Source organism: Aricia agestis, chromosome 4 (assembly GCF_905147365.1).
Source record: "Aricia agestis chromosome 4, ilAriAges1.1, whole genome shotgun sequence".
In the NCBI taxonomy this organism is placed as follows: Eukaryota; Metazoa; Arthropoda; class Insecta; order Lepidoptera; family Lycaenidae; genus Aricia; species Aricia agestis.
Window position 1 is genome coordinate 17,857,704 of NC_056409.1, and position 16,827 is coordinate 17,874,530.

At 36.4% G+C, this 16,827-nt stretch overlaps 2 protein-coding genes across 3 annotated transcripts; both read left to right on the top strand.

The window, feature by feature from the left end:
* The first annotated feature begins 1,671 nt into the window (after positions 1 to 1,671).
* LOC121726577 lies at positions 1,672 to 5,810 on the top strand. Of its 2 annotated transcripts, none has more exons than XM_042113992.1 (4): positions 1,672 to 2,450; positions 2,552 to 3,564; positions 3,646 to 4,505; positions 5,732 to 5,810. In XM_042113992.1, exons 1-3 carry the CDS (start codon positions 2,279 to 2,281, stop codon positions 4,489 to 4,491), a joined length of 2,031 nt encoding a protein of 676 aa, XP_041969926.1. In that variant the 5' UTR covers positions 1,672 to 2,278; the 3' UTR covers positions 4,492 to 4,505; positions 5,732 to 5,810. The 2 variants fall into 2 exon arrangements, with proteins under 2 accessions (XP_041969926.1, XP_041969925.1); XM_042113991.1 differs by having other exon boundaries at positions 3,646 to 4,483.
* Positions 5,811 to 14,770: 8,960 nt separating this feature from the next.
* On the top strand, positions 14,771 to 16,270 carry LOC121726580 (polyglutamine-binding protein 1). Its single transcript, XM_042113996.1, has one exon. It carries the CDS (start codon positions 14,918 to 14,920, stop codon positions 15,743 to 15,745), a length of 828 nt encoding a protein of 275 aa, XP_041969930.1. The 5' UTR covers positions 14,771 to 14,917; the 3' UTR covers positions 15,746 to 16,270.
* Positions 16,271 to 16,827: the final 557 nt, after the last annotated feature.

Here is a 16,827-nt window from a genome sequence, read left to right on the forward strand (position 1 = left end):
TAAAATAAAGCGCGGCAAAATACCTGATAATAATATAACGTGTGAGCCGTACGAGAAGAATCTAAAAACTACACATTAGTAAAAATCGGTGTCTTGGCCATTTTGTTAGTCGTCAAGCTATGGGCCTAGAACTTAATTTATATTACTTTTCTGTTGTACTTAATAACTTTTATTTTAAAATCGCCATTTTAAAATAAAAGTTATTAAGTACAACAGAAAAGTAATATAAATTAAGTTCTAGGCCCATAGCTTGACGACTAACAAAATGGCCAAGACACCGATTTTGACTAATGTGTAGAGTTTTTAGATTCATCTCGTACGGCTTAGAAACTTAGAAACTTATATACTTATATACTCTGTTTATTATTATTTATATACTTACTCTATTTTAAATTTTAACTTAGAAACTTATAACTGCCGTCGCGCGTCGTCTATGGACATTGGATTGGACACTGTAACATCAGAAGAGTTGCACCTTTTTATGAAGGAATACCGAATAGGCTTAGGGAATAAGCAGAAGAGAATCGGGATAGGGAATAAGCCATAAGGTATAGTGCAGTTGGGCCTCCGGGCTAGAAGAAACAGCGCAAGCGCTGTTTTACACCGGTTTTCTGTGAGAGCGCTGTTTCACGTCGGTTTTCTGTGAGTCTGTGGTCTCTCATGGCTAACACGTATTTTTTTATTTGGCACAAGAAGTATTTATTACTCTATTTTTAATTTTGTATTTAGCACAAGAAACATACTAATTTACTAACATCCCCCCTCTTTATCAAGGGGATGGGATAGGTTAGGTTGGGTTTGATAATTATTTTGTTGTTTCTGTTCTAATAGTATGTTACATACCAAATTTCAGCTTTCTCAGATTTCAGGAAGTACCCTAACAGTTTTGATGATCGGTAAGTCAGTGCCAAAATTGTGGGTTTTTGAACACTTATAGGTAATCTAAAGTATAACAGTAACAATATTCAAACTTTTCGCATTTAATAATTATACTCATGTCATAATATCTTGAAAATTTCAACTATCTGGCATTACCAAACCAAAAACCGAACCAAAGTTACGAGGGTTCAAAAATACGACGAAACGTTTCGAGAAAAGGTAGGTACTAGGTGCCCTTGCGCGCTTCGCTTGGCTCATCTTGGCGGGGATATTGTATGGATTAAGTTATTATCCAAAGGTTGAATTTAAAAAAGTAACGAACATGGCCATACTCAGTGATTTAACTATTACTTAAGTTTTAATACACAGTTTGCCAGAAAATGTACGGTGTTTATGTCAAAATCTTTATTAAAGTTAAATAATCATTAAATCTCTCTGAGTGCCGCCCTAAAAATAAATTAAAAAAATTAGTTTATTATTTGCTTATATATATTTTACAGTTACCGACAAACAAGAACCCATCCGTAACAAGAGATATTGAAGTAGTGACTTCTACTTTGTAGTGCTAAGCTTGGAGAGCTTAATATGGAGCGACACCTTTGTTGTACCTTCAGAAAATTTGATTCGTAGGCAATTTGCGGACCTGCGTAATTAGCTCGTGTTATATCAAGCACACGTTGCTAGATATCTGGTGGCTGCAGGGCAGTCATGGGCTTGACATAACCCGACCATATTATGCACGTCCGCCATCTATCATAGTACAATCCTAAAACAAAATATGTTTAGAATAATAATTAACTATGTGCAATTTTATCCAGGGTATTTTCAGTATCGTTTACAGATGAGATGATGGTATTGGTAGGCACACCCGTAAATAAGAGTAGATATCAATGACATCAGAATCAGATCCATGGTGAGTTGCCTAAAATTAAATTTAAATATTTCCTATGAAAAGTAGATCTCAAAAACAAATTTCGAAACTAACATGAAAGTTGTAGTGTGTGAGTGAGGCCCGAATTACGGCTTACTTTAATTGAACCAGTAGTAAATTACGAGCATGTATCAAACATTTTTAGTTGCCATGTTATTTGAAAAGCGAAGGCCACATTCTGATTAACAAAGAAAATAATATAGCCAAGGAGGTAAGTTTATTTTCGCCCTTAGACGTGTTTTGCTGGTATTGACCCTGGGCCACGAACTTCACAAATATTTGTGGTGCGCTGAACCTGAGGGATCAATACAGATATCACGAGATCGCCATAGCTACCGACTCGCAAACATTGGCTTAGCACTCCAATCTTACATCAGTTCGAGAGTCTCTGTGAACAAAAGGTAACGAGTGTTTACTTTTCTCATAACAACGTCTACAAGTATTATGATCTGTGTAAACTATTTATAGATGAGTTTGCGTAGCTCGAGGATGTATGGCGCGGCGGTGCCCACGATGCCGCCTGGCCTCGTGGAGTTGATGGAAGGCCTCGCAAAAGATGTACTTAAAAATTCTCCAGACAACATCTACGAGTTCTGTGCTCAGCACATGAAGAAGCTAATCGAAATACGCGATGGTAAAGGTATGGTAGGCTGCAGGTAGCTTGAAATAGGTTTGATTTCTCTTGTTTAATGCTTCTAAATATAATGTAATTCAATAGTTATTATAAAATGTTATGTTTAGAGCGCAAGAATGATTCGCCGTCGATTGAAAAAGTTACAAAGGTTCAAGAAAACGACCAAGGAAAAACGGAAATAAACCAAAAGTTAGATGATACTGATATCGAGGCGGTAAAAGTGAATGAACCGGAAGAAGCAGAAGCGAGTAAAAATGAAACGGACGAAAAACAAATAGATGAAGAATTTCTCAATGATAGTCACGAATCGGAGAAAGAAAATGAATCAGAACAAAAACACATAGACGAAAGTACAATTGGTTCTAATACTGTTGAGAGTGCAAACAATGAAAATAACAGTAAAGATTTTGAAATAAAAAGCTTAGGAACAAAAGAACAAATTTTGCTCGAACTTCCAGAATCTCAAAATAAAAATTCATTAGATACAAATTCATCTAATGAAAACTTAGTTTTATTAGTTGGCGATAATGAGATTGCAAACATAAATGAACCAGTATGTAATACAAATACTGAAAATGATGATTATTCCACAAATGAGGCCAATTTACTTGAAACTGACTTTGTAAGCAAAGACAAGAACGAGTTGCAATCAACTAAGGCTTTAGACTTACAGTCTGATGACCAATCTGTTGTCGAAATTGAGAATACAGAGTATAATTTGAATCTGAACAATGATTTAGATAACTTGAATAGCCCACAAAAAGATTCTAGTGGAAATGAAAAAGTGTTAAATGAATCAAATGGTATACACACTGAAAGCTGTATCAATGAGTTATCTTTTCCAAATGAGGACTATTCACATGTTAATATTGATCGAGCTATAGATAGCCCGAATCTTGAAGAGAAATTACATTTACAAAAGTCGAATGAAAACGAAGACTATTCTAGAGACAGATCTATCGATGTGGATAATGACGCTGCAAGTTCTATGGACTTAGAAAAGGCAGCAATTACAATCCAAAAAGTGTTCCGAGCGTTTCTTTTTAAAAGTAAAACTTTAAGCACAGAAGAAGTCACAAATATCGATTTAAATTATCTGGTCGATAATGACGAAAAGGAGGTAATTAAATCGATACTATATTATAATAATTTAAATTTTATATTTTGTCATGTTATCAATAAATTGATTATATCATTTTAGGCAGTAAAAGATCCGTCAGTTATGAATAAGGAGCGAAGATCGGGTATTAGCAGGATGGATACCGTGTTGCAAACGGTTAATGAAGAGAAATCTCTATCCTTGTCCACGGATGACTCGTCCACACTTTCAAGTGCAGCTACCATAATACAGGCCCATGTGAGAGGATTTTTGGTTCGCTGTAAAATGCCATTTAATAAAACTGTATCGACCGTATCGGTTCTCGATTCGGATGTTCCATCTGCTGCTTCCTTGGATAGTGACCACAACCAGCAGGTTAATAAAACCATATTAAACATTCACATCGTACCCGAGGGGAATAATTTCATCAGTAGAGACGAAAGTTTAATTACATCTTTAGATGTGTCGCTAGACGGTAGTCCTCGTCAGTCTTCCAGTTTACATCCCCTGGGGTACGACATAAGTGAAAGGAGAAAACAGCTCAAAAGAGAGGACGCTATACAGTCTGTGACGCCACCGAGCAATAACAGTGGCAAGTTGAGCGAAGAAGTCGACTCTGTCAAAGAAATCGTACTCAACGACAGTACAGATGAACCCAACTTAGAAGCATCAGAGAAAAATGACGAATTAAAGAAGGATGACCACCTACCTGAATTTGAAAACCATTCGTCTGAGACTCGTCTGGAGATCTCCAAGAGCAAGTTTATAGAAACGAGGAACATAACGTCCGATGAAGCAGACGTCGTGACGCCGTTCGTGACCGACAGTGGAACTGTAAATAGTAGTGCAAACGATCCATCAAAATTATTGCACTCGGGAGAATTCCACGACATAGTTCTTCCCACGGTGGTATCGCGGAGTAACTCCTCAGTCGTCCGTGGTGAGTGAAGACATCTTGTCAGGTGATAATACTTTCCCTAATATTGAGGCCAACGCATGACTGCTTTAATCCTGATTTATGCAGTAGTTGCATAGTTGTCGTGCTTCTCGATCATTTTTAAACGTTTTAACTTTGTGTAAATAAATGGCCTATAAAAATAGTTAATTATTATGTAAGAAGATAATATAATTTATGAAATGTATGTATGTATTGTAGTTTAACCTTTGATTAAAATAATTTCCAGTGGTATTTGCAAGTCGTTATATTCAATACAATTTCAGAAAATAATAAGCTTTAGGGTCAATCTATAATAGCGCAGAGTCGAAGAGAAGGGAAGCGAAGCAAATTCCCAAAAACTTTACACAGAAAATTCAATCTTAACTCCTGAGCACAACGTATATGTCGCAGCCGACTGGTTTAAATAGCCGTTCAATCAAACAGCTAGCCCTTTGACTGAACAACGCCATTCAATCACACGTCTAGCTTTAATATCGAATATTTTAGTCGCTCAAAACGTTCAACACTACAGCTGATTCAAAAGCCGCCGTCTAATTGAAGTAGTTCAGCGCGCACCGCTGCTGCGCTAGGTGCTTTTTATTTACAATATAGCGTCAACTAGCAGGTGTTTGTTGGTGTTTGTGGTTGTTTTTTGGAAAGAAAGTAGTTAATAAAAGTTACAAGTGTTATTAAAGAGACAAAAATTGTGGAGGCACATACGAGTGAATTAAAATTTCAACAAATATTCGAGGAGAAATTACGGGATTATGAAATGGATGGACGCAGCCGCCTCCGAAAGGGGGGTTCGGGGGAGCAGCCCCCCGCCAAAACAAAAACAAACAAGTCGGCTAAACGACGTATAGCCGTGTGATTGAATGGCTTTGTTCAGTCAAAGGGCTAGCTGTTTGATTGAACGGCTATTTAAACCAGTCGGCTGCGACATATACATCACTTTTGCGAGGCCATTCGGCGTTGGTCGGGCGCATCCACGCGAATTTGCGCGGATGCGTGCGCCTTTTTAAATTCTCAGAAGTAATAAAGTGCGGTAATGCTTTGGAGTTAAGGTTGAATTTGTTATGTTTACCTTCACATTAAGTCGCAAGTAGCGCGGCTGCCGCACTACCCGCGACTTAATGTGAAGGCAGCCTAAATTGACCCTTAGTGACACTTGTTGTGCATATAAATTATTTTCTTATATTTCTAATGTTAAAAAATGTAAGTATCTGACAATTATTTTTTTTTCTTTTTCAGAATTCCAAAACGTCCTTGTTTACTTTTTACTCTGGAATCCATCGTAACATCAAAAGGGTCAGTTCAATAGTTACATAATCCCCGCGTTGATGTTAAAAACGCTCAAAATGCCTCCTATTTTGAGCGTTTTGATCGTTTTTAACATCAAATGGAACGCGGGGATTATAATCTGCGCTAATGAGGTTAATTAATCAACGTCAGTTAAAACCATTTACTATTACAATATTTTTACTATCTAATCTTTATAAAATATATGTAATAATCAATAACAAGTCTAAATTTTAATAATAAATTATGTAAAATTGAGTTTGTTCCTCATTATTAATTATTAGGTATATACTATATACCCTAGTACCGGCTACCGGTTAGTACTTATATCTATCTCGATAGCTTGTTATTCGAGTATTATTTGCCTTGGGTGTTTGGCCTTCAAAGTTTCCTCATTTTTGGGTGAGCCGAGTTTCCTCCCAAAGAAGCAACAACCATAGTGTTATAATGTGTAAGTATAATTCATAACTCCGAAGTACGAAGAGACAAGTAGCGTTGTGTAAGGGCCCTTCCACACGACGTTTTTTTAACCGACTTCCAAAAAACGAGGAGGTTGTATATTTGGCTGTGGATATATTTTTATTTTTATTTTTGTATGTTGGACCACTACTCCGCCGTTTGTGAACCGATTTTCAAAATTTTTGTTTTGTTATATTGGGTTTCACTCCAATTTGGTCCCATTTTCACAAAAGTGGTGATCTGATGATGGGATCCATGAGTAATCGAGGGAACTCCTCAAAATTTATATGGAAACATGTGTGGTGATGTATGGTGATTTTGGTTTTATGAGAAGCATCCTAAGCATATGCTACCAAAACGCAAGATTTTGCTCCAAGGTATACTATGGTTCCGAAGATACTAAGAGAACTCCGGATTCCTTATAGATACAAGTTTGGGGGTTTAGGCGTTGTTTTAAGAACTGAAAGCCTATGTTACTATGTAAATTACATTCATCATCATCATCATCATCACTAGCATGTCAGAGTAACCAATGTCACAACTCACATGGTTGTATATGAATACAATATACACACAACACCATAAAATATCATCAGTCATCACGTTATGTCCTTATTTATTTGGTACATTTCAAAGCGATTTTAATACAAAAAAATATACTTAATGTTGTTTCAAAATGCATAATATTTCAAGTACCACAAAATTGAACATAAGTAATAAATTCAACCTTTACTCCAGAGCGTAAGGCACACATTTGGGTTGGACTGAAGGAAACGGGGCACTATGGAAAAAAGACTTATAAAAAATTTTCGTCAAAATTTTAACCTTTTATAACCACCCTTTTTGAATATACCAATCAATCGGGGGAGCCAAGGGGAGCAAAAAAGCTCAGATAAACTTTTCTCAAAAATCAACCCCTGTCGAAAGACAGGCCGTTAGTACGGAGAAAAATTTGGACGAAAAAATTCAACCTCTTATAACCACCCCTTTTGAATACACCAATCGATAGGGGGCGCCAAGGGGAGTAAGAAAGCTCAGATAAACTTTTCTCAAAAATCAACCCCCGGCCAGATACAGGCCGATATACGAACCTCGTTAGTATGACCACAGAGTACTATAATACTGGCGCAAGTATGGCGAAAATACTTATAAATAAAATCTTATAAATAAATACTTATAAATAAATACAATCCAGAAAGTCCAAAAGTAGGTTAGGTTGGAACTTAGACCACAACACCTAGAAATAGGAGCCGACTCGACCGAGCTCGACTTCAAAATGATAAGATTGAGTACAGAAATAGTTGAGGTTTAGCCGAATTCGGAAAAAGGCACTATTAGATAGGAAAAATTATTTAATACTTTTTAGTTCATATTATAAGGATGTTATTATTGTTTTTACCTTAGAAGTGGGTTTTAATTTTTTGTTAAAAATCATAATTATCTACTCTCGTTTGTATCGATACAAACGTAAGTTGAACGCATCAGCAAACGCAAGGAAGCCTAAAGTTTATATCTGTCATAACGCGATGAAAACGCGCAGAAGACGAAGAGCGCATCGGTTATCGCCCGTCGCAAAAAAAAGTGGCCCTAAGTCTAGATGACTAAAATTGAAGATGAAAATGCATAGTGTGGAGTGTGGACAAAGCTAGTCTCTAATGTCTAATGTGAGCTATTCCTATCTCTAGTAGGGCAAAACCAGAGATAGATCAAATATTGGGAACGGCCGTAACTGCCGCACTCAGAGTGGAACATAAATAATTAGGTACTTGTAAATTGTAATTAATTCAAATTTTTGACATAAGTCCCATACATTATTTATAGCAGATAGGTAGTAGTATTACACTAATAACTTATCAAACGGGCGTAGTTCGTACTCCGTACTCGGATATCCTTGGAGACATTAATGATGACTTAATTAACTTTTTTTTAATGAAGAGTGACAGAATATATATTTTGTCACGGCATCCTCTACAATAAACACCTATAATGATAATAGTTGCGTTATGTAGGTAGGTAAATAATAATAAACAAATATTAATTAAATCATGCTGCTTTACATAATTGTAATTTTATAATTTTTGTTGTTTTGGTTATGGAGGATCAACTCACGGCGCGGGCGCGGCGCCCCTCTTGCCTTTCCACGGGGCACACTTTGGGAATCATTTAAAGCCTATAATAATTATAGCTAGCCTAAGTAGCAAAAATAAGTTATTACTTATTATCGAGAATAACGTACAAATCTTTATTACAAATCCCAATAACATAAAACTGGAAATTAGTCCAAGTCCATCTCAAGTCTAAACAGCGCGGCGAGCGGCGAGCCACACAACTTCATGAAGGCCCGTATTCACTTTCATTAGTAGTAAGTGCAAGTTATTAGGGCAGGTAATTAGTTATTAGGAGAAAGTAAGTGTGGACAGCGACTGACTAGTGCAAGTATTTAGCCGGCTGCGTAGTAACGTGATTAGAACTGTATTCACTTTGATTAGTGATTAAGTGCAGGTAACTAGTGCGGGTCATTAGTGATTAGGAGAAAGTAAGTGTGGACAGCGACTGATCAGTGAGAGTGACTAGTCGGCTGCGTAGTAACGTGATTAAAAGCGTGTTCTATTTTTTGCAAGTGCAAGTGCGAGTACCCACGTCCCGCGCGCCCTTCCTCCCTTCACTCGCAGCGTGCCTGCCAGCTATGAAATTGAGCTTTATTTTTTCTCAAAGACCAGCGGGGCTAAAATAGTCACATTTAGCAATTCCTCTCAATCAATTCAGCAAATGAATTGTCAAAACTGTCAAACTGACAAATGTCAAATCAGTACAAAAATACAGAAATGAATTGCAAGCAGAGTTGCATTTTGCGATTTTAGAAAAATGAATCATATTATGATTCATATCATGATTCTTCAAAGCGACCATTTTAGCCCCGCAGGTAGACCTTCAGATAAACAATAATAAATAAACATTGTTTTATTTCTGAATTTTGAAGCAAATGTTTTCAGAATGTTGAAATATAACTTTCCGAAACTGAGGAAGGCCTGGCCGTCACAGGCTCAGTAAATAAGATGGATCATTTTTGAATTTTTTGATCAATTTTGAATTCATTCTGAGGACAATGGAAATAGTGGGGGCTAATTAATTATAATTATCACTATGTACCTAATTTATTTTTTCTTTCAATTTAAAGAAAGTTAGTAATTTATCAAAATAAAGAGACGATCTCTGTGGCTCAATTGGTTGAGTGCATGAAGCTAATACAAAGGTGTGGCAGCTCAAGCCGGGGGTCGCGGGTTCGAATCACGGCGACGGAACAAAAAGTTTTCAATGTTCCTGGGTCTGGAGACTGTATGCTTATAAAAATATATTAAGTGTATAATATAGTATAATAAAAATCTTAAACAATATAATAATATGCATATTGTGTACCTATCCATACTAATATTATAAATGCGAAAGTGTGTCTGTCAGTCTATATCTGTCTATCTGTATGTCTGTCTGTTACCACTTCACGCCCAAACCGTTAAACCAATTTTGCTCAAATTTAGTATGGATTTACTTTGAGCCCCGGGAAAGGACATTGGATACTTTTTATCCCGGGAAAATGTACGGTACACTCGCGATAAACGATTTTTGGCGCAACGGAGTTGCGGGCGTCATCGAGTCTAGTATAAAAGTATTAAATATTATATTTCCGTTGTCTGGTACCCGTAACAAAAGTCCTTCAGGTACTTAGCATGGGGCCAGACTGACGTGGTGTGAAGCGTCCATAGATATGATATTATAATTATATTATATTAAATCATCTTGAGGGTAAGGCCAAATTATCCTCGAAGAAGCTTGGTGTTCTTAACAGAGCGAGACAGTACTTCAGTCCGGACCAACGCCTACAACTCTACAAGGCGCAGGTTCGGCCTCATATGGAATATTGTTCTCATCTCTTGGCAGGGGCGCCAAAATACCAACTGTTCCCTCTGGATCGTATCCAACGAAGGGCTGCTCGAAATGTTGACTGCCATAGTGTTTCAAACAGCTTGGAGCCCCTGGAATTACGCCGAGATGTAGCTTCACTCTGCATCCTCTATCGGTTGTATCACGGGGAGTGCTCTGAGGAATTATTCGGAATCATACCACCTGCAACTTTTCGCTATCGTCCCACGCGAAAAACATACCATCCTCATCACCTTGATGAGTGGCAGTCATCCACAGTGCGTTTTTCTCGTAACTTTCTGCCGCGCACTGTAAAACTCTGGAATGAACTGTCACCAGCAGTATTTCCGGACCGATACGACCTGCAAACCTTCAAGAAAAGAGCGTATTCCCTCTTAAAGGCCGGCAAGCAGCTCTTCTGATGTTGCGAGTGTCCATGGGCGACGGTAGTTGCTTACCATCAGGTGACCCGTTTGCTCGTTTGCCCCCTTATTTAATAAAAAAAAAAACGTTAAACCAATTTTGCTCAAATTTAGTATGGATATACTTTCAGCCCCGGGAAAGGACATTGGATACTTTTTATCCCGGGAAAATGTACGGTACACTCGCGATAAACGAGTTTTGGCGCAACGGAGTTGCGGGCGTTATCTAGTGTAGTATAAAAGTATTAAATATTATATTTCCGTTGTCTGGTACCCGTAACAAAAATCCTTCAGGTACTTAGCATGGGGCCAGACTGACGTGGTGTGAAGCGTCCATAGATATGATATTATAATTATATTATATTAAAAGTACAAAAGGACACCTTTTCAATTACTTCCATACTAATCTATACTTACTAATATTATAAATGCGAATGTGTGTCTCTCTGTTTGTCTGTTACCTCTGCACGCTCAAACCTCAGAACCGATTTTGCTGAAATTTGGCATGGAGATACTTTGAGTCCCGGGAAAGGACATAGGATATTTTTATATCCCGAAAATACGCACGGTTTCCGCGTGATAAACTAATTTTTGCCGCAACTCCGTTGCGGGCGATATCTAATCTTAATATATATATTTCTTGTGTGCGTGTGTATGTGACTGAACTCCTCCTAAACGACTGGACCAATTTTGATGAAATTTTTTGTGTGTGTTCGTGGAGATTCGAGAATGGTTTAGATTTACAGTTTGGTCTACTGAAAAATGTTTTTTTCAATTAATTTCTTATTTATAAGGAGTTGTTGATTTTGGAATGTTTTACATTAGATCCGGCGGACGGCGCTATCATCGCATTCAATATTATTCTATTTCAATTTTAGTTTGTCCTGACAGATGGTGCTACGATTAATTTGAAAAAAATTTTGTTATTCAATTCATGTGCTGATTAAAATATTAAATAAATAACACATAGGCTACAATTTTAACCGACTTTCAAAATGGGGGAGGTGTTATGTTCGTTTTCTTATATTCAACGATTACTCCGCCGTTTGTTAACCGATTTTCAAAATTTTTCTTTTGGTATATAGGGTATCATCCCAATTTGGTATTATATTCAGAAAAGTGGTTATCTGATGAAGGATCCATAAGTAATCGAGGGAACTCCTCAAAACTTATAGGGAAACATATGGTGACTTCGGTTTCGTGAGAAGTATTCTAAGCATATGCTACCAACAAGTAAGATTTTGCACCGAGATATACCTGGTATACCGTGGTTCGGAAGGTGCTGAGAGAATTCCTGATTCTTTATAGATACAAGTTTGGGAGTTTCGGCGTTGTTTTAAGAACAGAAAGCATATGCTACTATGCAAATTACATTCTTCATCATCATCATCATCATCATCACTACCATGTTATACCATTTCATAGTCTTTTAGATCGAGACTCGAGTTTGTCAAGCGATAATTAAAAAAAATCTATATCTACCTAATATTATAAACCTGAAGAGTATGTTTGCTTGAACGCGTCAATCTCAGAAACTACAGGTAGTTAACTAATCAGCTAGTTTTTATATAAATACTTTATGGTTAAATAGTTTAAAACTAGTTTTAAATAAAAGGAATATTAAAAATGAAGGACATGTCAAAATGGCAGTTGTATTTTTGAAACTCGGACGCTCGTCTTGTTTTGCAAAAAATAGCAAAGTCTTCTATTGATCCCATATTTTTCTTGGTCTTGCAAATTCAGCTTCCAAAAGAGTTCCCGTTTCAGACAGCACCGCATTTAATACTTCTTTGAGTACTTCTTGCAATTGCAAGCTCGCTCTCGATGTTCGGCCGTACTCGCATGGTTGACAAAAAAACAATCGCTGGTTGACAGCTACTACTGAATTTACTAAATAGAGCCACAAAATTATCACTAAATAAGAATTGGACACTATAACTTGCACTACCTACATACCTACACTCCACTGCCTCAATTACTAGTCACTTGCACTTGTACTAATGAAAGTGAATACAGGCCATAATTTCAATAGATTTTAGATTTCTCACGCGCATTTGATTGTTTAAATTTTGATATTCTTCTGTCCAAATTGAGTTATTATGGATTCGACGAAGAAGCTGTAAAATGGTTTAGGAGTTATTTGAGTGATCGCTGTCAATGCATCAAAATTACTAGAGACGATGGTACAGAGGTGCTTTCAGATTTTATTACTATTGACAGAGGAGTGCCACAAGGTTCTATATTAGGACCAGTTCTATTTATTTTATACCTAGCTGATATAGTAAATATTATTAAATATTGTAAATTTCATATATACGCTGACGATATACAAATATATATCTCGTGTAAGCCTAATGAAATAAATGATACTATCGTTAAACTTAACCTGGATCTGTCCAGCATCGCAGGATGGTCATCTAAGAACTGTCTTGTACTGAACCCAATCAAAACAAAGTACTTAATTTTCGATAACACATTCCAATTGTCTAATATTTGTATGAAGACGGATGTTGAGCTCATGGGAGTGCCAATTGAAAGAGTGTACGAGGCCAAAAATCTCGGTCTTCACATGGACTGTGGGCTGAGATTTGAAAGTCATGTAGCAAACTGTGTACGTGACTGTTTTTATAGACTTAAAATTTTGTACAAGATGAGGCCTTATCTTTGTGTGCCATTACGCGTCCAGTTGGTAGAATCGATTGTTCTGTCTAAATTTAATTATATGGATGCAGTCTTCGGTCCGCGATTGTTCGCTAAAACTAAGAAGCTAGTGCAACGTGTGCAAAATGCTTGCGCGAGGTTTTGCTTTGATATTCCCAAAAGGGCTCACGTGACTCCTTATCTCAATGAAAACTTTATTTTAAAAATGCGACATAGACGCAAGCTTCACTTGGCGTGTCTTCTTTTTGGCGTTATGAAATATAAGGAGCCAAGTTATCTTTTTGAGAAACTTACATGGAAAACGCGACAATATGTGTCAAGACAATGTGTGCCCCAGCTGACTTTGGAGCGACACAGAACAGCCGCCTTCAAAGGCAGCTTCCGCTATGCCGCGACCAAATGTTGGAATAATATTCCACCCCCAATAAGGAACTCGCAGAGTTTTAATACTTTTAAAAAGAAACTCAGGAGATTTATTCTTGATCACCAAATGGCTGAAGCGTCCTTGAAAATAGACACTAGTGCAATATAATAAGAATGTGTTTCTTTTATTTTATTATATATTTATTATGTTCACCTATTCACAATATTTATTAGTACAGTTTAATGTTGCATGATATTATACATAATATTATTATATTACACCAATTTTATATTTTTTATTTTATATTTTTTATTTATTTATTTTTTAACATTATTTATTTATTTTTACCTACTACGTAATAATTTTTTGAAGTTACGTTATTCAATGAAATTCTTGTTTTTAGTTTTAATTTTATTATTATTATTTTAAATTAGTTGTTGGTTTATTGATTTAGATGTCGTTTTTCCCCTTTTTACTGTTTTAACTATACTTTTTATTTACACTGGTTTTAAATTTCTAATTATAAAATGCTATGATTAATATTGAAGATATAATATGTTTAGGTACATTCCTGATATTTGTGTCTTTACTCTTTTCATCTTAAAAATAAACTTTTGTGACTTGCTGCTTTCTATATTGTTGTGTCATAAGTTATATAAACTTGCATCTGTGAACCCGGATTGATGTCCGTGACGTCACCTGTCGGCCCAGCGGAAGATCAGCGCTGATTGCTTACAGTCAGCATATGCTGAGCTGCGTCGGCTTGTGCTCGAAAACATTTTATGATGTATGTATTATTTATTGTAACTAAACTATGTATGTTTTCCTGCACAAATAAACATTTTCTTTCTTTCTTTCTTTCTTTCTTCAATAAATTAGGTGCCTCGTTAGTCGTTACTGATTAGTCATTACTCATTACATAATAAATTATAATAGAAAATCTTTAGATAGACAAATCAGGGTTATTCTTTTGTGAAATATTCATAATTCAGCTTTCGTGTTTCAAAACGTTGGGAAATGTATCATAAAAAAAAATTTGCAAAGAAAGAGAAGAAGTTACATCCAAACTCCAAAGGTACGTCAATAACGTCATTTTGATTTTGACAGCAAACCAAGAGCGTTGTTTTAGAAAAGTTGGCGATTCACAAAGGAGCCATAATTCAAAAAGAAGAAGAAGTAGAAAGAACTATTTTCCAGCAAAAAAGTGCGAATTACTTGTTTTTATGCGTTGTAAATTGTAATAGTAATTGAAATAATAGGTTACTTTTATCGAAATAAGATTCACATCATTTTTCAACTATTCGCCAAACAGAAATGCCTTTACCACCAGCATTAGCCGCTCGATTAGCCAAACGAGGTCTTCTCAAGCCTAACAGCAATAACTCGGAAACTCCACCGGTAAACGAAGAAATTATTGCAGAAGATTACGACAACAAACCGGAAGAAAATAACACGAAGGAAAATTTTTGGGAAGGAATAGAAGGTGTTAATGTAGATCCCATAAAGGGTCATAAAGGTTGCCCAAACAAAAGCAATATTTACCATGAATGCTCCAAGTACTGTGTGAAAACGTGGAAACAAGGAAGAATCGTTCCTAGTGACAGATGCCTCGAACTTAAGGCAAAAGTTTTAGAATTGTGGCCACTACCACCCGGATGGGAGGAAGTATATGACGAGGGTACCGGTCACTTTTACTTTTGGAATTTACATAATAATTTGGTGTCATGGTTACCGCCTTCACATCCCAAAGCCGTTCCTTCCGAGAGTGCTGCCCATTTGAGGGAGGAGAGACTGTTAAAGGAAGGAGATGAAAGTGACGAAAGTAGTGAGGCTTCAGATCAAGAAGTACCTCAACAGCATCACAAAGAAAAACGGAGAGACCGCAAGGAAAAGGAAAGAGAGAATACACATCACAGAGACAAAAGGAAGCAAAGGGTAAAAGATAATGATTTAGATCCAATGGATCCAGCTTCTTACTCCGATATTCCTAGAGGGAAATGGACTGCTGGCTTAGACGTCCATGCTAAAACAGGTGTTGATAGTACAGTGTCTGGTCCATTGTATAGTATGAGGCCATATCCTGCTCCAGGTGCTGTTCTAGCTGCTAACACCAAGAAAACAAGCCCCCCGCCTTCTCCATGAAATATTTTAGCCGCATTAACCGATTCCTTGCCACCTTTGTTTTTCAAACCTATTCGCCATATTAAATTGACACGAGAGTCGCATCATTGGCCCTCCTAAACGATGAGTTGATGACGCACCTACTTATGATTTGTAAACATTTGGATCGAAAATCAATAAATTTCGTTTTTTATATCAAATCTACTGATTGGTGACATAAAGATACAAGGTGATTATTTTATACATTTTTGGCTTAGATTGGTAGTTTTGATTCCCGATTATTGATAAGAAAATAGATGTCACGGTTTCTAAGAAGCTTCGGCTAAGGAGCTTCGTATGTATTACAGTTTCAGACTCTTCCATACTGACTGTCCTAAATGGGCCTCCTGGTATATTTTTTCCAGAAATTAGAAAATAAAAATATATTCCATTACATTGGCATCCCAGGTCTAGCCCCTGTTTCGTGATAGGCTATTAAGTAGGGAGCTGACCACCCCTGCACGGAGGTCTAAAGATAGTACAAGAGAAGTGTTCTCCATTTTATTTTAAAAAATCGACAATAATATAATAGACCTTTTTTGGGCAGGAAAAAATTCTAGAACCCCATTTACTAGTTCTTGAACTTGATGAGCTAAAATATATTTTGCATGTAGTAAATATTTTAGTAAATTGGTTACATTATAATTGTCACAAATTATTTATGCATTTTGAATTAAAATAAATATGCACTACTAGCTGTTGCCCGCGACTTCGTCCGCGTGGACTTCAGTTTATAGCGCGCGATGTCAACAAAATTGGTGTCAAAAGCTTTTATAAAAAAAAAACCCTGGTACCCCTTAAATCAAAACAGCTGTGCAGTGTGTAATAATATTTAATTATACATAATATTTCATTTTTTTTTAAATTAAACTTTATATTTTATGCCAAATTTTGATGCTTATTTAGGCCCATAATTACACAACTTTACCCATAAACTATTTATATCATTGATAAGTTTAACTTTTAAGGTTACGTCACTGCATAGATAAAGTACTGAGTTATTTAATAACGTAAAAAAGTAATAACAATCGAAAAAAATCGAAACTCTAATGTAAGATGATACC